At 35.0% G+C, this 20871-nt stretch overlaps 9 protein-coding genes across 9 annotated transcripts; 4 read left to right on the top strand and 5 right to left on the bottom strand.

Annotated features, from left to right (window-relative positions):
• Positions 1-210: 210 nt before the first annotated feature.
• MND2 (Mnd2p) lies at positions 211-1014 on the top strand (the record flags this gene model as incomplete). Its single annotated transcript, XM_041552565.1, has 1 exon — positions 211-1014. The coding sequence occupies one exon, from the start codon at positions 211-213 to the stop codon at positions 1012-1014; it is 804 nt and encodes a 267-aa protein (XP_041408499.1).
• A 42-nt stretch (positions 1015-1056) lies between these two features.
• YVH1 (tyrosine protein phosphatase YVH1) lies at positions 1057-2199 on the bottom strand (the record flags this gene model as incomplete). Its single annotated transcript, XM_041552564.1, has 1 exon — positions 1057-2199. The coding sequence occupies one exon, from the start codon at positions 2197-2199 to the stop codon at positions 1057-1059; it is 1143 nt and encodes a 380-aa protein (XP_041408498.1).
• A 774-nt stretch (positions 2200-2973) lies between these two features.
• Positions 2974-6108, top strand: MGA2 (Mga2p; the record flags this gene model as incomplete). Its single annotated transcript, XM_041552563.1, has 1 exon — positions 2974-6108. One exon carries the CDS (start codon positions 2974-2976, stop codon positions 6106-6108), a length of 3135 nt encoding a protein of 1044 aa, XP_041408497.1.
• Positions 6109-7445: 1337 nt separating this feature from the next.
• LYS1 (saccharopine dehydrogenase (NAD+, L-lysine-forming)) lies at positions 7446-8564 on the bottom strand (the record flags this gene model as incomplete). Its single annotated transcript, XM_041552562.1, has 1 exon — positions 7446-8564. One exon carries the CDS (start codon positions 8562-8564, stop codon positions 7446-7448), a length of 1119 nt encoding a protein of 372 aa, XP_041408496.1.
• A 526-nt stretch (positions 8565-9090) lies between these two features.
• KABA2_11S00198 (SDR family oxidoreductase) lies at positions 9091-9849 on the bottom strand (the record flags this gene model as incomplete). The annotated part of the gene is made up of 1 exon (XM_041552561.1): positions 9091-9849. The coding sequence occupies one exon, from the start codon at positions 9847-9849 to the stop codon at positions 9091-9093; it is 759 nt and encodes a 252-aa protein (XP_041408495.1).
• Positions 9850-10577: 728 nt separating this feature from the next.
• Positions 10578-11069, top strand: KABA2_11S00176 (glutathione peroxidase; the record flags this gene model as incomplete). Its single annotated transcript, XM_041552560.1, has 1 exon — positions 10578-11069. One exon carries the CDS (start codon positions 10578-10580, stop codon positions 11067-11069), a length of 492 nt encoding a protein of 163 aa, XP_041408494.1.
• A 302-nt stretch (positions 11070-11371) lies between these two features.
• Positions 11372-12328, bottom strand: KABA2_11S00154 (uncharacterized protein; the record flags this gene model as incomplete). Its single annotated transcript, XM_041552559.1, has 1 exon — positions 11372-12328. One exon carries the CDS (start codon positions 12326-12328, stop codon positions 11372-11374), a length of 957 nt encoding a protein of 318 aa, XP_041408493.1.
• A 2108-nt stretch (positions 12329-14436) lies between these two features.
• KABA2_11S00132 (Zn(II)2Cys6 transcription factor) lies at positions 14437-17013 on the top strand (the record flags this gene model as incomplete). Its single annotated transcript, XM_041552558.1, has 1 exon — positions 14437-17013. One exon carries the CDS (start codon positions 14437-14439, stop codon positions 17011-17013), a length of 2577 nt encoding a protein of 858 aa, XP_041408492.1.
• Positions 17014-17170: 157 nt separating this feature from the next.
• Positions 17171-19195, bottom strand: KABA2_11S00110 (Zn(II)2Cys6 transcription factor; the record flags this gene model as incomplete). Its single annotated transcript, XM_041552557.1, has 1 exon — positions 17171-19195. The coding sequence occupies one exon, from the start codon at positions 19193-19195 to the stop codon at positions 17171-17173; it is 2025 nt and encodes a 674-aa protein (XP_041408491.1).
• Between the last annotated feature and the right edge of the window lie 1676 nt (positions 19196-20871).

Here is a 20871-nt window from a genome sequence, read left to right as displayed (position 1 = left end):
AGCATCGCGAACTCGAAAAATTAAGAGGCGGCAAATAACAACAACAACAGCCGTTGCGTCAATAATACTAGCAACGGTAGCAAGTAGAAGTAGATCTGTCATTAGAAGGTGGTGTCCTTCCAATGGATGTAGAGTGAAGACACTGTGATGAGATTAAATTGATTGAGTCTGTTTTAAAGTTCAGAAAACCAAAGCACTATAAGACAAAAAATGTTTGGAAGTACCTATAAAAATTCGTTGAACGATCTGCCTCTCTTCCGTAATATTAAGAAACAAATGGAGCATGATCGAGATAAAGGGAAAAGACTACCTGGGAATCTGGTACAAGGCAAAACTGAAAGAACGAGGATACGAGGAAACAAGTATATGCACTCGCTTGGTTCTTATAGTGCGACGAGATCACGACCATTATTTTATTCGAGAAACCTAAAAGGGAAGATCGATTACTTGAGTGTGGAAGTGGCAAAAGAAAATAGAAGGAGAAATCAATTACGTTCTTTGGGGGACAACATTTTTAAACCAATTGGATTTGGGTCCAATGGGAAAGAGCCTGAAGTCGTCCAACAACAGATATTGACCAATAGCATATATGATTCGTTATGGAATCGAAATAGTGTAACACATCTATCAAATGTTGATTCGCCCTTCATGTTGCAAGGATGTATACCGTCTGATGAGAATGGAGAAGTTAGATGTGATGAAGATGATGAAAACCAAGCATCAAATCTGAGTCTTGAACGCCGAATGGGTAATGTAGCTGGCAGGAACGAGTTGAATTTTAGGTTTCACGAATCGTTTCAAACGTCTGATGTTTCGGTTGAGCATTCTGGGATAGACACATTCGATAACGCCAATATATTGGGCCTTACTATACAAGAACCTGAAGGAGAAGCTGAGCAGGACGACGAAGAAGATGCGTATTATGATGACGAAGAGAATGAAAGTTGGGACGAAGAAAACGCAATATGTTACGATGACGATGATGATAGTGAAGGTGAGGATACATTTGAATAGATATACATATATAAATACTTTATATAATTATGTATGAGGCAACTATTCCCTCGATTTGAAATTGACTATGTTTGGTAATGCTACTTTGTTTAATGGGAATTGGTCCACTCTATTGGATTGCAAATGGATAGCAGGTGTCACCCATTTCCCACAACTACATCTCGACCCTTTCCAGTTGTAAGCACCGACTTTCATTTCACAATTTGGACACGCCAATTTCCCTTCCAATTCTTGTTTGGATAATTCTGGTTCCATCCATTTCAGAGGTTCCATGAAATAATGCGAACAGGTATTTTGAGATTCTTGAATATCAATAACTCTATTGGAATTAGCTGCTTTTCTAATGAAATGGGATTCACTGGAGTCCTTACTTGGTGGGATATGAGGAATAAAACTAGTGGATAACGCCAGTCTATGTCTACATTTCTTACATCTAACCACGGTGACCTGAGACAAATCGTCTTTATTTAATTGTTTCAGTTCCATATCTTCATCGTTCCCTTCTTTATAGAAATCTTTTTCTATTTGGAAATTTTCTTGTACAGACATATTTTCCAATTTCCAAACTTTATATATTTTATCGTTCAAATAGTCGATAGTCTGAGGAGATCCCATGGATTCAAAAAGTTTCAATTGTTCCATAAACCCTTCATTTATTTGCACTGCTGGTCTCTTCCTTCTGATCGCGTATACAGCTTGGTCTACTTTCAAACCGTATCTATACATTAGATAAGCAGTGACAAATGCCACAGATCTTGATTCACCTGCTTGGCAATGCACCAGGATCCCACCCTTTTGTGGTTTTTTCTTGAAATCAACAACAGCTGGATTATATTCTAACTCATTTGGGAACAAGCATTCGTCGATGAAGTTATTAGTCTCGTTGAAGTGTTGCAAGATGTCTTCTGTACCAATATCATCGATAGAAATATTTTTCAAAGTATAACCTTTCCTCACCAAATATTCGGGAATAACATTGAATCTTATCACTGAAAGAATATGTGTGATTCCATATTGAACTTTCAAAGGTGTGTGGTCCACTATAGGCTGAACCCCACTGATATATATATTACCCAGGATTCTGCTCACATCAGGATGTGGAGTGAATTTCGATGGTTCAACAACGGCAGGAGCAGCCTCCGCAACAGTCTCACCTTCAGCAAACTTAACAGTCTTATCAGTCATTATCCTCGATCGATCGTACAGCGTATGGCGTGTTCAGAGTAGAAGAGCATCCAGTAGCATCGATCGAGCCCAGCTTCCTCTTATAGCGACCCCAGGCCTTTCTTTTGAGGGCATCGCAAAAATTCCTTTCGCCATGAAATTTTTCAGTGCAAAAAACGAAAAAAAAATTTCTTGAGATGAGCTTTAGGGTTTCGGGAAAGTTAGGGCTTGGGAGTGGTAGCGCCGCATGCAGCTGGAAGCAACCAAAAGTCGACTGCTCCAGCGGCAGCAGCGAGAGATGGGACTGCCATCAGTGGATGTTGCTCTGCCCTAAAAGGACTGGGCGAGTGGGCAGGAAGAGATATAGCTCTGGGCAAGCTGAGCAGCCCAACTAGGAGAGTCGAACTGCAGACTACACACAGGTAGGCAGCGATTGGTCACGATTCGCTCTCGTTGTGTGTTGGGATGTTACCCAGACACACGGCTACATCACTAGACACGAGGGTGCTCAACAAAAAACGCGTGTCACTCTCTACGAGGTACGGCGCCCCTCTCAACAAAAAAAAGTTCGGCGGTTAAACCGAACAGCCAAAGCAAAGCGAAAAAAATGTTGCGGAGATTCCCGCTGGTGGGTTTCGTTGAGGGCAGGAGACAGGTAATCCAATAGATATATAATGGAAGGGGACGTCAACTACACCCACTCGAGATAGGGAATAGATAAGTTGAGCTCGTGGTGTTTTTTATTTAGTTGCTTATCCTTTGAATATTTTAGGACAGGAGTAAACATACATTGCGATGAGTGTACTGCCCGATGACCTGATGATGAACTACGATCCGAGAAACGTGGATGAGAACTCCGGCCATGACGGGGATGAGATGATGTATTTGAAATTAGGAGACCCGTCGATGTTTGACGACCATATCGAAGAGAAACAAGTCTTTGAGGACGCCTCGTTGAGCCACATGCTGGATGAACATTTCGACAGTATCAAAGTGGATACGTCCATGCCTATCATAGATTCCGGCGATGCCGTCGTGAATTATCAGCAGATTATTGATGATAAAGTATTGTTTGGTAGGAGTCTGCCGATAGATCCAGATTCGGCCGTCGAGAACAATACAGTGGATTTGACTACGTTGATACAGTATGTCAATCTTGATGAAGACAGTTTACCTTATAAATTGACTGTGAATGATTTGCCTGAAGTGACCAGGGTGGAAAATCAACTCAAGGTGACCCTCACGTTCGACCAGCCGCTGCATGGTAAACACTACGTTCAACTACCTACAAATACAATATCCAGACAAAAATTCTATCTGCAAGAACCACTGACTCTGGAATCTGATCCATCGGTAGATAAAGTTCTTCAAATTAAGACTTTTCTGTTGATTAACGATGAATATATGATGTCTAGTCCCAAAGTAGTCGATGTCTGTATGAAATGTGTTCAAAGAGAGCAACGTCGTGCATCTCGTAGAAAATCAGGACTCAGCGATAATTTGTTATGGTGTGATAATCCAAGAAGAAGTGCTATTTTATTTAATAATAAACAATTATTGGCTTTGAAACAGGATAAAGAAGTTACACTTACCACTAGAATGGTTTGTTACTGTAGACATCATAAAGCTAACGATGGCTTCAAGATATTATTGGTCGTGTTGGATTCTCAAAATAATGTCTTTGCAAAACAAATTACGACACCAATAATAATTACTGATAGAAAACCTTCATCAATAAATAATTCAGATTCGGTGATAGATTTGATCGCCAAGAATGATTTGGTACCGACTTTGTCGAGTGCAAATACAACAATATCATCATCGATTCAAAATATACAGGATACTCGCTCCGCAAGTAATCAATCCTTGAACAGCAGTAGTGCTGTCTCGCCTTCATTACCTGCACAACAACCGAAACGTTATATTCCATCGCCAAATTCTTTGAGTGAAGGAGGTTCCGAATCGTTTACTAGTGAGTATGTTAGTGCAAATTATCAGGATTATTCTTCCTCTGCTACCACAGCAGATTTCTTACCAAGGCAAAATTCAATGAATTTTAATAATTTGGCTTTCACTCCAACTACACAAAATCCAAGAAAAAGATCACATTTAAACATTGCCTCATCATCGAATTCTGCTTTCTTGACAGATTTTACCAATGACCTTAACACGTTTAATGATCAAATTGATCCAAACCAACCTACATTGGAACGTGTCATCCCAGGTAAAGGTCCAACTACAGGTGGTATCGAGGTCACGCTACTTGGGTCTAACTTCAAAGATGGTTTAAAGGTTAGATTTGGAAATAACTTGGCTCTTTCGACTCAATGTTGGAATAGTTCTACAATGGTAACATATTTACCTCCAACACAGACACCAGGCCAGGTATTAGTGACGGTGACAGATCCAGATGATCCAAACAATAATGGTCAATTACCACCACATAGTTATACCAACAATAATATACAGAGCTCAGTGTTTACTTACACCGATGAAACGGATAGACAATTAATTGAACTGGCTTTACAAATTGTTGGTTTGAAAATGAATGGTAGATTAGATGATGCAAGAAATATTGCCAAAAAAATAGTTGGTAGTGGCGAAGACGCTTCAGGACCAACAGAGGGACAAAACGCTACAATGGATAGTTCTCAGTACAATTATAATGCCGATGTCACAGATGAAAAATTGATAATTCAAGTGATAAAATCAATGAATAAGACAACAACTCATTTATCGATGTGTGATACAGCCGGAAGAACATTATTGCATCTAGCTGCTTTGAGTGGTTATTATGATTTAAGTTTATTATTGATCAAATCTGGGGTTAGATTGACCATTGAAGATTCATTCGATTTTACACCATTACATTTTGCTGCTATTGGAGGTGACCAAAAGGTTATTACTTTATTACTGAGCTGTAATTCCAATATTAGAATTAAAAACGGTAGTCATATTACTCCAAAACAATTATTTGTGGATAATTTCAATGAACAGACTCATGAATCATTCAAGATAATCGAAGAATTGTTCGATAAACACGAAAGTAAGAACAACAATTCTGATGATTTATCAAGAATATCTTCTCATTCGAGTATGGACTCAAGTATATTTAATGAGGATTTGAACGAGAATGCATTGAGATTAGGATCAAGACGAATCTTTGATGACCTTTATAGTGATGCTGATGCTGATGCTGATGCTGATGCTGATAGTGACAGTGGAAGTGGAAGTGATGTTTCAGATTGTGATTTCGAAGATAATATCTCATTTTCGGAAGATGATGAAAATAACGACGAAGAGCATAATGATATGGGTGAGGACAGATATATTCAAAGTGTTAACGGTGATACAAGTTCCGTGGAAACTGAGCCTCAAATTATTGAAAGCCCTGTAATCAGAGAACAAGCTGATCAAACAGAAAGTAATAGCACTAAAAGACAATCACTATGGGATAGGATGTTAAATCATTTGAATGATGACTTACCTAGCTATGACGATTTGTTCCCTAGACCAAATGGTGATGTAAATGAGGATACTAAAGAGATCGGAGTAATAAGGCAAGAAATCGAGTCATCCCAGGACACACATAATGCATCATCGACCTCTGAAGATGATGAAGATGATATGTTACAACGTAAATTGAACAGATTTTTTGTTAATCAAAAGAAAACTTTCCAGAATGATAACATGTTATTGTTCTTTTGGATTCCCTTAACTCTATTATTATTAACGTTTGTGATATTCAATAGCATCTACCAAGGTAACGAGTCAAGTTTTATCACGAAATCAACAGAATTGGTTAAAAGTTATCTGATGGTAGGTCTCGGTAAGATTTGGTTAGGTAATCAAAGAATGAAGAATTATGTCACTGAGAATTTAAATAATTTCCCAACGACAAAGAAATTGAATGATCTGATTATTGGTTGAATTGTATAGATGATATTGTATATATAATTATTTAAAATATGACAATTTAGTTTTTTTATGATTTATTTTTATAATTTGATAATTTTTATAAAATTTTACGTTTAGTGTGATAGCGAAAAAGAATGAAGGGAGACACAACTGTAAACAATAAAATAATAATGATAATAATTTTAAATTACTTTTTGAGGACAATAATTTACAGAGTTTCTTAGGAGATAATTTTTATTTTTATATTTAGATCCAGTTTAAAAATATTATAATCCATTGTGTAACTTAATCTAAAAGTTGAAATATTTAACGTGCTTTCAATTTCAATTTAAAGACGTTTAAGAAGGAAAACTGTTAATACTAAAATATTGCTAACGTTATTGATCTGTCTATATTACAGAGTTCACCATTAGAATATAATGTATATAGTAGTTTTACATAGACCCATATAGAAGTTGCGAAGCTGCATACATATATAAAAAGATATATATCTTCAAAGAAATTTCACTTCTTTACACGTTCAATAATATTATGTACGTCGCAGGAAAGAACCTCAGTTTGGTCAGTTTGCTTAAGAGTAAGAACAGTTTCAATTTATCGGATAATTGTTTCGAGCTACTTTGTAACATCAAGTCATTTAATCTGAGTGTGATATTCAAATCTATTATATTACTTACAGCTTCCTTATAACTGGCAACTTTAACTAGTGAACTTCTAAATAAGAGCACCCAATGAACGATCAGCAATCTTTAAAACTGTAAACCTGTTCTGTTATTTTCTAATAAAAAACTTATTTCAAATTCCTAATAATTTTGCCACTATTACCATCTATGGAAGCTGATGATTCGCCCAAAACCTGCTCCAACGGGTTTAAAATTTAGTTCCGCAGGTCTACAATATCATGTTAAGCTCATACCCTTAAAAAAAAGGTTGATTCAATCATTTCTTCCTGAAGATCATAATCGTTAATGTAAGACATTGTAAATAGATATAGACTATGCAAATCAATCTGTATGTCCTCTCCATAAGCAAAGTTCTGCATCCAATATTATATAAAGATCGTATGTACTTGTTAATACATACCATATCTAGCCTGAGACTAAGGCACACGTCTTATGAGACTCAGAATGTTAAACCCTAACTCTCTCTACTTGCGTTCCTTGTTAAGTTTCAGCTCATCAGATAATACTTTCGATTGGGTCTAACATTTTCTATTATAAAAGACGTTCTATAAGTCTCAGCAAATTGTAGGAAAATATCATGAAGTAGTTGTATTGAATAATTAAATTAAATGAAAATATATCTGTATGTACATAAAGATAATGTATGATAATTGATGACAAATCGTATTACAATTTGGATGATCTGTAAGCACGAGCACAGTTTCTATCAAATAGTTTCTCGGCCTTCACCCATACTGGTGCTGTTTGTCTTTCTGGTAATTGTTCCAAAGATGGTAATAGATCCCTAGCAAAAAATTCAGATGCTTCTCTTGGCAATAAAGATGGCAAATGGTCAATAGAGATCACAGATAATTTTGGACCTGCGGTAGTATTTACTCTGACCGTTGGTTTATTGAAAACAGTAGCAATGTTGTAAATTGGGATAGGGTTATATGGGTTAGTAGTATCAGCAGAGACATCGACAACTGTTCTTAGTCTTCTATTTTTGTTGTTTAATAATTTATAGTCAATGAAAGGTGGAATTGGCTTGGACAAATATATACAATTGATAAAAATATCAGCGTTAGCGATCTCTTGGAATGGACCACCTTTAGCGGTTTCTTTCATATCCCATCTAATAATATTACTATCTGGAACACCAGCCTTGTGTAGAAATTCAATGGCACCGGAACCACATCTCCCAAGAGCACCGATTATTAAAACAGTTGGCTTCTTAGCACCAGTCTTCAAAGCAATTTGGTAATCCTTCTTGATGTCTTTAATCAATCTTTGTTCATTTGGGAATGGTGTAACACCAGGTAAATCTTCATTATCAGGATGAGTTTGTTTAAAACTCCAATCCTTCAAACCTAGTGCGGCACCAGCAAAACCAGCATAAAACCCAAAGGCGGCGACTCTTCTACCTTCATCATTTTCTAAAAATTCCAAATCGTATAATGTACCATTACCATTGATGAATCTCTTCAATACATCCTTCCAGCCATCTTGATTCTTATAACAATGAGCAAATTGGATATGTTCATGGACCAAAGGAAACTTGTCCTCTTCTGGCATTTCTTTCAAACCGATAATGATTCTGTCACGAGGAGCAGAAATCCAATCACCCTTTGGAACGATAATAGCACCAGCTTTCTTGTATTCGTTGATGTTGAAAGTGGATTGTGGAGATTCCTCGACGTAGATTTTGAAACCCTTACCGATAAGCTGTTGCACGGTGGTTGGAGTTAGGGCAGCACGAGCCTCCATAGGCTTGGTTTCAGCTCTTAGATGTAATGTAACAGGCATTCTTTTTTTGTTTTGTCTTTCTTAAAAGTAGATAGTATACTTCTTATTTTAGGAGAATATTGAAGTTCTTCTACATTTTAGAAAATAAATTATAAACAAACAAACGAACAATCAATCATTTTAACAAAATCTCTCTCTCTTTATATACCTAACCTCCTCCAGAATGTGTACAGTCTCATCCGCAACCTCATATTCCATTGCAATCGTTAAACTAAGTTCAAACCTAGCTTGCGTTGGCTAACTTGCATTGGCTTTTGCTGAGCTAATTTACAATTTACGATGACTAACTGAAACTTTTTTTTTTTCGCAGCCTGGAAAGCAAATTCCGCTGGGAAAGTTGTTGAAGTGACCACACAGCGAGTAGTTCGGAATTATTTCCGGTGGAATAATATCAATAACGACAGTAGTAGCATTAAATAAATAGTTTGAATATATATATATATAGCTGAGTAAATATTGATAGACTAATAGGGTGATGATGACGGTAAAAATGTGTCATCGATAAGCAAAGGAAGCTTTGTTGAAGCTATGACTCTGCCAGACGTGGGTCGTCGTATCTGATGTAGATTCCGTTGAGTTCTTTAGGAATACCATTAAGTGCGAGTGCGGCGTACACCGCACCTGGAACGTTTGGTGGTAACAACTGACCTTCTTCTTGCAAGTCGGTGAACCTCTTGAGAGCCTCGGGGGTCATTGACCTTGGCCCAAACGTGTCTCTGATGTCTACTTGCATCTGTGTATTAACTACACCAGGTGCAACTGCAATACTCCGAATACGAGACTTTTCGCTGGCCAATGCTTGGGCGTAACTGTTTAAAGCGGCCTTAGCTGCACCATAGCAGGACCAACCATAATAATGCTTGACACTAGCACCACTACTGACGAAGACAACATTTCCACGAGTCTCCTCTAATAGCGGTAATAATTGCGAAACTAAAAACACGATGCTAAAGAAATTTAGGTTGAAGTGTGCTAACCATTGATCTTGATTGTACTCATCCACAGGAGCTACTGGTTCTAAAACACCAGCATTAGCCACCAATGCATCACAACGTCCGTGTTGTTTCGTAATTGCAGAAACCAGTTCTCTTTGAATAGAGCTCTTAGAGATATCGCCCGTAACATAAAAGAATCTACCGTTATATTGGGTTGATAACGTTTTTAATGCGGCTTCAGTCCTTGCAACACCATACACCACGACATTAGGGTCCATAATCATCAATTCATCGACAATAGCCTTACCAATACCTCTAGAGGTACCTGTTACCACAATTACTTTGCTCATTATTGGTGTACTGTCCCCTTTAGTTTTCCCCTCTTATGTCATAATTGAAACTTTTTTTCTGTGGATATTACAAGAGTTCCTTAAATCCGTTCAAGCTCAAGCGTGTTGGGTAGAAAAAAACAAATAAACAAGAACCAGTGAACACAACGAGAAATACCATAATACCTATTCAGTCAAGACTCAAACAATACAGGTCATATAATTTCAAAAGTATCCTTGAGGTAGTTCTTCTTTTTAAGCTTAACAATGGTTGGCAAAGGCAAAAAAAGTTTACAACTGGTTGGTAATTACTCTTGTATTAAGAACCACTAGCTATCACTTCTATTTGCGTACGGTAGGGTAGAAATCTCTGACACCCTCAAAATATTTTTTTAAGCCTTATTCACTTACACATGGGAACGATACCTGTTTCACGTAATTGAGAATAGGATTTACAAAATAGGAAGGTTCTGTAGGAAACTTCCGCACAAACAATTAATTCTGCAGCTCAAAAATTCCGAAATTTTCGAATTCTTTTGGCCAAAAAGTATTTCAGGCGAAAAAGACCAAAAGCGAAAACAAGGTTTTGCATTCTGACATAATACAAAGATGTGCCATACATCTGTTTAAATAAATCTATATAACGCTGTCGTATGTAGAGGTATACATGTTGGATAGAGCTTACAAGGTACTCTGTTGCAGCAGTTTCAAGGAGTACAATAAAGTAAGGGTTGTGAATTTTTTAAGTCATGTCGAGAGATTTTTACCAACTAGCTGTTCAGATGAATGATGGAACGGATTACTCTTTCGAACAACTGAAAGGCAAAGTGGTGCTGATAGTAAATGTAGCGTCAAACTGTGGGTATACACCCCAATATAAAGAGCTGGAGTATATGTACCAGAAGTTTAAGGACCAAGGATTTGAAGTGCTGGGGTTTCCTTGCAATCAATTTGGTCATCAAGAACCAGGAAGTAATGAAGAAATCGGATTGTTTTGTAAACGTAACTACGGTGTTTCGTTCTCGATGTTCCCAAAAGTATACGTAAATGGTCCAAAACAACATCCAGTATTTGAATTTTTACAATCACAATTATCAAGCGATTTAGGTGTGAAAGGTGTAAGGTGGAACTTTGAAAAGTTTTTGGTAGATAGAAATGGTAAAGTTATAAAAAGGTATAATTCCTTAATGAGACCTATAGATATTCAATATGATATAATGGAGTCGTTACAAAAATTGTGAAATTTATTTGTTTTCGTATATATGTATTCTTTTTATATATATATTTGTAATTAATTAATGTCGAGAAATTATGATGATAACTTGATAACTTTTTAATGTATATTTAATGATATGACGTGTATTGAAGTGCTATGTATTTATGTAATGTATAAAAAAATGAATAAGAAAAAATTGAAAACCAGTCAATATTATACTAATTTTATAACATTGGGGTAATGAAAAGGGGGAAAAAAGAACTGTAAGTTATCAGGAATCAATCCTTGAAAAAAAAAATGAGAAGTTATATTTTAAAATATCTTCATTCATTGACATTCAGCATCAATACCACCGTAAGTGTTCAAGTAGATTTCACCGAATAACTTGTGGGATTCACTAACAGTAACATTAACAAGTTGAGTAGATGGAGATAGACAGAACTTCCAGGCACCGTTGTTTGAAATGAAATTGTTGATTTCAGTGGCGAATTGAGACATGTCAGCACCACCTAGACTGTTAATAATATCAGTTAGACCATCTTCAGCATCCTTTATGTTGTAAGTCATCCAGTTAATAACATTTTCACCGTTGTCCTTGGCAGCAGCTTGGACAGCTTGTTCAGAAAGGACAGTCAAGTTAGAGAATGTTGGAATACCTGGGACAGCCTTAACAATTTGTTCAGCTAATTGAGTTAGGTTTGCGGCTTCGCCACCAATTTGAGCAGCAATATGCTGACCTAGAGAAGTATCGAAATGGATAATGTTTTGGACAGCACCAGAAACCTTTGAAGAAATGTTGTAGACACCTAACAAATTAACACCAGAGCCAGATAGAAGACTTTCAATTTCCTTAGGAACGTTTTCAACAGCTGAGACAACGTTACCTAAGATATTGGAAGCAGAGGCAGATGAGGTGGCAGCAGGAGCTGCGACGGTGGTGGTAACACCAACATCAGCAGCTGCAGCAGTAGTGATAGCAACTGTGTTATCATCAGAAGAAGAGGATGAAGAAGAGGTAGTGGAACCAGTGTTACCTAGTGCCATGATACCAGTTAGAACGGTAGCGACGACAGTTTCACCAGCACAGACACCAACGTTACCGGAGGCACAGACAGTGGAGACTGCACCAGCCCAAGCAGAAGTGTCAGCAGCGCTTAAGTCAAAGTACCAACCTTTGTTACCGATCTTAATAGTGTCCCTCTTGACAACTGGCAAAGCAATGGAGGCAGTCAAAAGAACAGCTAAGGAAAGTAGGGTGGATTTGGAAAACCAAGTTTGAGACATTTTTATCGTTGAAATTATTTTTATTTGAAATGTGGAAAGTATGAGAATACTTGTTGTTGATGGTTTCTTATGATTGAGAATAAAATAAAAGAAGTAGAATGAAGTTGAAATTAGTAAATTGGAAATATATAGGTCCTCCTTATATATGTTCTTTTTTTACAACTCAAAGTAGATTCATATCTCATGTATGTCATATTACTTATCATATCAGGAATGCAAATAGTATGATGTTGTTTCATAAAATATAATCGGTTTTTTCAATTATCACCGACCCCCACTTGTTTCATGACACAATTCTACACATCAAGTCAATTGGGATAAAAAGCAACAAAAATAAATAAAAAAATAGCGTGTAATTTCAAGAATGTAGATCTGAAACATGTTTTATCTACCCCCACTACGTGCCATCAAAAACACCTTCCTTTCAATAATAGAAGCTTACAGAAAAAAAGCAATAACTTTTTATCGCAACACAACGTTATTCTACTGGGAAGATATGGCTGCACCTACAATCTATATTCATAAACTACTCAATGTCAACTCCCGTTTCACTGCATTCCTGGAAGAATAATAAAACCCAAAACAGAAGCTTTGTTGTCCGTTGAGCTTTTTTTTGGTTCAATTCATAGTGGGGTCATAGAAAAGCAATGTAGATGCGGCAGTTTCAGATCTCAAGAATGCGCGGAACAGAGCGGATCTTAGGAATGTCTGCGAAGGTTAGAAGATATGTACCTATTTGCACAATTGTTTCTGTGAAATGAAGAACAGCAATCAAATAGTTACAAATCTTCACACTTCTAACGCTACGAATTGTTTAGTGACCCAAAATGAAATCAACGCAGAGGTCCAATACTCACAGAGGAAGAAGGAGCAAAACTCTTTTCTACTGTACCTTTCTTTTTGTGAACAATATTAAAACCATATTTTTCAAAAGATTCCACTAGGAGTTAAGTAAAAAGGTACCATTAAGTTTTATGCCTTACGGAAAATTTTCTGACTGGAAAGAAAACCTTCTAACGTTGTAATTCCGTTTCATTAACGTATACTGCATTAATGCAGCATAAGGTTTAAAATTGGTACGAATAACCTACAGGGACATTTTCTGTTTCAACGTCAATTAATTGTCTTTCACACCAGAACAAGTATACAAAATAAAAATACCCCTTTCTCCTTAATTGATTCGTACTTCGATATTGTTTCAGTATTATGCTAATAATCTGAAAAAATAAATACATATTACAGACCGTATGATATTGTTAAGGTGATATGAAGAAGGATAAAATGAAACCATAATTGCTTTTTATCTTTCTATTTCTTGAAATGTATTTGACAAATCAGATAAACTACATAAATCGAATCTTTAATCTTTTCTTTTGACAAGATAGAAGCCCTTAATTGTTCTTATTGTTTCTAATTTTGACTCCTGACCTATTAATTTATTTTAAGAGCGATTATTAAGCTCCAATTATGTCCAGAATGTGTAATTTTCATGTGAAATAAATCTACGAGAACAAAAAATGCGAGAAATATATGTAGAAAACAAATTATATATCAAATGGTTTCATTTCTCTCAACTATTGAAACTTGTAAAGCAAAAGAACAATACCATCTCAATATAAATGACGTCTTGTTATCAGTTCATTATATTTCCAAAGTGACAAAACAGAATTTCTGGAAGGCACTATACACAACCTTCAATTCGAGTTACGATGATCTAACCTATTCTTTTCTCTAAAATATTGTATATTCTTCCGAAAGGTATATAGGTATGTAGGCTTCTAGTAGGTATCAAATTAGAAAAATCTATTGTGAGGTAATTTTATTTCGCTTCAGGACAACAACAAACCCGAAAATGAGAAATACAATTTCGGCCGAACCGACGCAGAAATGACCGACTCCTCTCTCATCAACTGAAGAAACTGACAACCAAACTCTTTCAAAAAACACATCAACTATCGACCAGAAAGTCCTAAACCATTAGGAAAAGTTACCTATTAGTAGTTCGTTAACAACTTATATGAATTCTAACACTTCGTTTTTTTTATTCAAAAGAAAGAAAAGCTCACACGTAAAAATCCTTCCAAAATCACCTTGTATAAACCATTCTGATGGAACCAAGAGTTGCGAAAAAACCAAGAATACCATCAGTCTGTGTCGCATGCAAAGCACAAAAATTGAAGTGTGATCGTGTCCACCCTCAATGTTCAAGATGCGTACGTGTAGGAAGAATATGCTCTTACAATTATGGTCAAAGTGAAGCACTACCTGTATCAAACCAAATTGAGACTCCGGCAAGCAATATCAGCTCAGGTGTCAGTGTTCAATCAATCAGCCCAAATATTATATCAAGTATTATGACAAACAATTCCTTTGCTGATGCTAGAGAATTTAAGGTAGAACCATCTGGATTCAATGAAAAACTTGAAATGTGGGATATAAACAAGCAATTCCTCAGTCATGGATATCATACATACGTTGATTTACCATATGCTACACACAGTATAGCTCAACATGACCCATACCTGAGATTCTTTTGTCCATCTGTACACGGAACGACACTCACGGACTTGCAAAGCAGACTGGAATACATCAAATATAATAACAATGACGACAAAGGGCTTATCAACTCTGGACTTTTAAAAACTGTTAACGAAATCAGTCCTCTCATGTTTATTGAAGATGCTGTGGTTAAATGGGTAGCCAAGACAAACGATAATGTCAACAATCAATTACCTTGGGAGTACTTCAATACAATATTTACAATCGAAGACAGAATGCATCCATCTTTAGTTTCTACAATTAAGAAATTAATCACTGAGGTTGAACTTTTATTACCACATAAAAAGAAAATTAATAAACTTTTGAAGCATTTCTATCAAAATATATATCCATTTTACCCACTAATAGAAATACCTCTATTCGAAAGCGATATAAGGAAAATATTAATTGATGATGGAGTCAGTTTATCATACACTATTCTCATCTTTCAAGAAAACATTAGGGAACGTTTAGAAAGCTTAACATTATTTCTTATAATTATTTGCTTGACGCTTCGAGATCCTAATTTGAATAGTGAGGAAATAATCTTATACGACCAGGAATCAGGATATATAGCTACAAAGCTGTTGTTACTTTCTCAAAAGATATTATCCTTATTAAATGGATTTAAATACACTACAGAAAACATCCTGTGTTGTTCGCTATATCTCTTAATATCGGAAATATTAAACCCAGGAAATGCCGAAGAACACATCTCACATAATAGTATACTAACATTAAAATGTTTAACAGACATGGCATATACTCTCGGTCTGCACGAAGAACCATCACAATTTGTAAGATATTTTGATAGACAAATACCATTTCAGCCATTTTTCATGTATAGAAGAAAATTGTGGATAGGACTGCAATCATTAAGACTTGAGATTATAACTGCTGACGGTGGATGTAGAGATTCTGACTTTGAATATCTTGAAATCTTTATCAATAATACTAAATCATCTATCCCATCGTTTATCGAACAATTTAATACCTCTACACTTACAGATCGAAAAATATTTGTTTTACATGATAATAAGTATCAGTTCCATATGTTAATGAATAAACTAATGGTAAACTGTGGTCCCCAATGCAAGAATCCAAATTTGTATGATATTCATCAAGCAATAGAACGGTTGAAAGAATTTACATTTAGAAAATTTCCATTATCTAAGCTTCTAAACGATGATGATAACAAGCAGTTAGTGCAAATGGAATGGAGAGGTGCACATTTTAATATATCATCTATTGAAAAGACAGTAATACTAAGAATAAATCTAATTTTCTTTTCAAGTTTGATGAATATATTTTATATGTTATCACTCTATTTTGAAAAAAAATGTTGCCAAGAATTAGAAAAATATCAAAAGTATTATCACCAATTCGTCTTACAATGCTTTGATACATACCTTGAATTGACGTCGTTGGTAAAGAAGTACCTTGATGGTGAATATGCAGCAGTTATATTGCGTTCCCATGAATATTGCATCAACAAATCTGTCGCATTTATTGTAATTAAAATTCAAAGCATTCAACTTGGACTAATATTGAGAATTTGTTATAAAAGTTCTATTTTACAGAATAAGGACACCTCCAATAAATATATCTTCTTAGAAAGGCCAGACACTACTGAAGGGATCATGCTTGAAAAGCTACATGATATATCTGGTCTGATAAAGAATCAAATATATGGTATCATACACAGTACGCTTTCGAAATATGGTGATACATATTTTGGTTGTTATCAAGTTATGTTGATGGGAAAGTATGTTTATTATATAATTGAAAATAATCTTCTTGTCAAGATTACAGACGATTATTGGCGTAAGGCGAGCGAAACGGATGAGATTCCTCTCAAAATATTAGATATGATGAAATTGAAATGGGGACTGGGCCCCCTTGACATAAACATTGTGCTATATTATACAACCAACCCTATTGCTCTTGCTGGATTTAACTATACCCTCCTGGATATGATGAAAGATGTTCTTGAACAAGCTAGTGTCTATGACAACTTAACAGTGGTACCTAGAAATCCTGAAATTTCCTCTAACGAGCAAGAGGTTCTACAGCAATTGTTGCAGTCTAACTTTGAATTATTCTCGGGAGTGATCGGTGATAGTTTGGGTTCTTTACCTACAATATGATACCCAAAATATCTCAAAGAGGAAAATTTCTACTTAGACATTTCAATATTCCTACGGTACTTAAACTAGAATTTTAACTTTTATATATCGTAGTCAGTATGTATAGAATACGATAATTGGAGGTCATTTTCACATTATGGTTATTTATTGTATATATTTAATTAAACCGAGAAATTAATTTAGATACTATGTCTTCTTTATTCCAAGCGCTCAAATTATCTAATAATTTAGAATGTCTTTCAGATATTACGTTAGCCATGGTTTCTTCGTTTGAGCAAGCATCACCTAAACCTTCATGAAGTTCATAGGTTCCATTGGCGACACATACCCAGAATTTAAAAGAAATAGTTTGCAAAAGAAAGCAATAAATAAATGAATCTGCCCTTTTCAATCTAGATAATAATTTTCTTTCATTGCCTTCCATTACTTTATTGAAGAGATTCTGCAGTTTCATAACAGAAGCATGACTGCCTATCAAGTTCAGATGACCTTCATTACTAGTAATAGAATTATCATTAGATATACCCTCAAAAATAAGAGAGTAAAAATGAAATATGGATCTAGTCAAAAATTCCTCAGTTATGCCCAAAAATAAATGAAGATGAGGCGTCTCTCCTTTTAGATCAGCAAAAAGTCCAGGATATGCGAACTGATCCACTGCATGTCCGCCAATGATTGATCGAAAACTAATGTTACTAAGCAAGTTACAATAATGAATAATATCCCTATCAACTTCTGAGTTAATTTCATGATAATATTTCTTCCTGGAATGATTCAGGACAATTAAAGATTCTATCAAAATACCCAATATAATCAAATCTAATGGGTCCATCATTACGGGAGAATCAAAGTCAGCATAAAACTTCATAGGTAATAATTTGGTTTGGATGAATTTTTGAATTGACCCTATATGATTCACGATATTGCAATGAGGCATACCTTTTATCTGATTGAACTGGTTAAGCATAGTTCTCATAATCATTAAAAATTCCTTAAGCAAACCATTTCTTCTCTTGTTTACACCTGTACCACAAACTGCTATATCGGCATCAAATATCGTTCTACCGTCTATAGAACCATCCTGGATATATACCTGGGTACCAAATTGTAGAGCTGTGTAGACATCAAGAAATAATGTCCAGTAAAATGTTTTCTTCATACTAATCAATTCTGATGTTGTATATGTAAGTTCAGAGTAAAAAACATCAACGTTAGCCAAACCCAAGTCTAGGCACCCCTGACAAAGTTTGCATATTAGATTTTTTTTTACTAGATCATTTGAAAAATCTAATTTATCATCATAAGATCTACACATACACCGTAACACTAAAAATTGGCAAAATTCCACATAACCGGTATAATTTGCCGACAAATTAGCAACTATAACCAAAAATCTATTTAACGATGGGCTGATACTCTGGGTATACGGCGATATTGCAACAATAAGTATAATGATTGCTACCTGGAAAATGTTCCCGTTGGAAGGAATAACTATTTGTGTTGCTTTTGATACGTCGTCTTCATCCTTTTCATTCGGAATGAAGTATGCCGAAAATGTGTCGAGTGTTTTCTTTTCATCAATTACCCCCAGAAGATCAAACAATGAACTGTTAAAGAAATGAACTAAACACAGTTTCATTATATCATATCCAGGGAGTTCTTTACATACATTCACCAGTTCATCATCTAATAGTTGTGGTAAATCTGAAGTTTCTATGGTAACAGGATAGGGTTTTCTTTGTTTTTGGAATTCTTGATTTATTTGTTCCAAAGTATTCATATACATTTTCTGAATAAAATCCGATTGGAAATTTGTCATACATCTTACCGAAGAATATCCATACAATTGTTTATCATTCTTACTAAAGTAGGGTTGTCCTATAAATTGTAACTTTGTGGGGTCTCTAGGAAAATTTGGATTATTGGTTTCTATCTGGGTTTGTAATTTTGTAACTTCCTCAACCAGTTGTACATTTGGAAATTTTTCAAATAGCTCCTCAGCTGTGATGTCATAATTAAAATCCTCAGAATAAATACATTTATTAATCCCCCTCTTTGAGCATTGTTTACAAATCGGTTTTACATGATCACATTTCAGTTTTCTTTTCCTGCAAAATAAACAGGATTTAAATTGCCTTCTTCTGCGAGTAACTTTCGTGGTTCTTGGCGTAGATTTAACCATATATCATATAATCACAAGATATGATGCTATGCTATTCATGGAACACATCGTCTCTTTACGTTACTTTAATTAACCAGTGCACACCAACTGTATCGGTAGGTTACGTAATATCAAAATTATTTTATAGCATTAAATTTTTTGTATTGTGCGAACTGGAAAATTAGTAAGATCAACAATCAACAAAGAAAAGAATTAAAAATATTTGCACATAATTAAAGGCAGTTTATGCTTATAGTTTCCAGACATTTATTTATACGCAATAAATAATACCAAACCACTTTATCTATAACCCAAACATTCTAGATCCTATTGACAAGATGCGAACAATGAATGCACCTTATTTAATTAACAAAATATTTTCTTAACCTTTCAAGATATTACAAATATATACAAAAAACCTAATGACTGATATAGGCAAAGTTATTGTTAGTACCTATTCAAAATAATAGATAACAACTTGACCAAGAAGAGAGGGGATGTGAAATAAAAAATCAGCTTATATATTATATTCAGTTTCTCCCACGGTTTTGTGTTTTATGTGCAGATATACAAACCAACTATACACCATTTAAGACAGTTGAATTTAAAGAAACAATAACTCATGGCGTAAATGAATAAACTTTGGTAATTGAAGATGTGCCCCCTTCACCTTTTGTTAAAGAGGTTATAATTTGTATGGTTTATAAAAGAAAAAATATTAGATTTTTAATATCAAAGTTGATAATATCTTCCTGGAACATCCAGCTTATCAAGTGTAAAATTCTATACTATCGAGTGATTTTTAGAATGAAAAGGGATACAGTTTTTTCCTCAAAATTTTCATTCATTGTATTTTGTATATTGGAGTTAACGGTTCATTTCGGTCGCAACGTATATATCGAAACATTTGTTGTTGCCCAGATAAATGAAAATGTTACTATTGTTGAGAATAATAGAAAGTACAACCCTCAACTTCATGAGAACATTATCAAGTCGACCTAACAAATACAACAATGGATTATCTGAATAAATTTAGTTGCGGGGTGCTATTATATTCTTCTTTTTGTTAAATGAATCTAATTATATATTTTATATGAGGATTTTTCTTTAAATTTGAAAAAATTAGGGAGTTATACTAAATTGTAACAGCAACAAGTAGAGTAACTGACAACGTACATACCATGTGGTTTTGCACTTTGTTTGACAACTCAATGAAACCTATTCGGGTATACTCTGTTAAAATAGGTTATATCCAATATTGAATTGTTTGCTGTTCTCATTAGACAATACATTTCCCCTCACTGATCAAAATTTCATTCGAAGCGCGTCAAGAAAGTGCCGTAGACTGAACATTCTGACGCTATGACAAACATGAAAATGATTTACACAATACTCATCTGACATCTTTGATCTGTTGCTGCAAAGAACAAAATGAATTCAAAAGGCAAACTCAGATGATCAATGCAAAGGGTTCATCAATACATGTTATTTTACTCATACGACAGACCCTTAACCCCCTCATTTTTATTAAACGAGACTACTGTAATGGGAAAAGAAAAAGTAAGATAATAATAACATATTAATTTGGGAAATAGAATTTGAAGATATTATATTGACAATGTTAGAATATTAAGACTAAATGATTCTACTATCGACAAGGTTAAATATCTGATAAAGGACCTTCAAAAAAAAAAAAA

The sequence above is a fragment of the Maudiozyma barnettii genome (genome assembly GCF_903064755.1).
Source record: "Maudiozyma barnettii strain CLIB 1767 genome assembly, contig: KABA2_11, whole genome shotgun sequence".
Lineage (NCBI taxonomy): Eukaryota > Fungi > Ascomycota > Saccharomycetes > Saccharomycetales > Saccharomycetaceae > Maudiozyma > Maudiozyma barnettii.
This window is presented reverse-complemented; position numbering and strand designations above follow the sequence as displayed.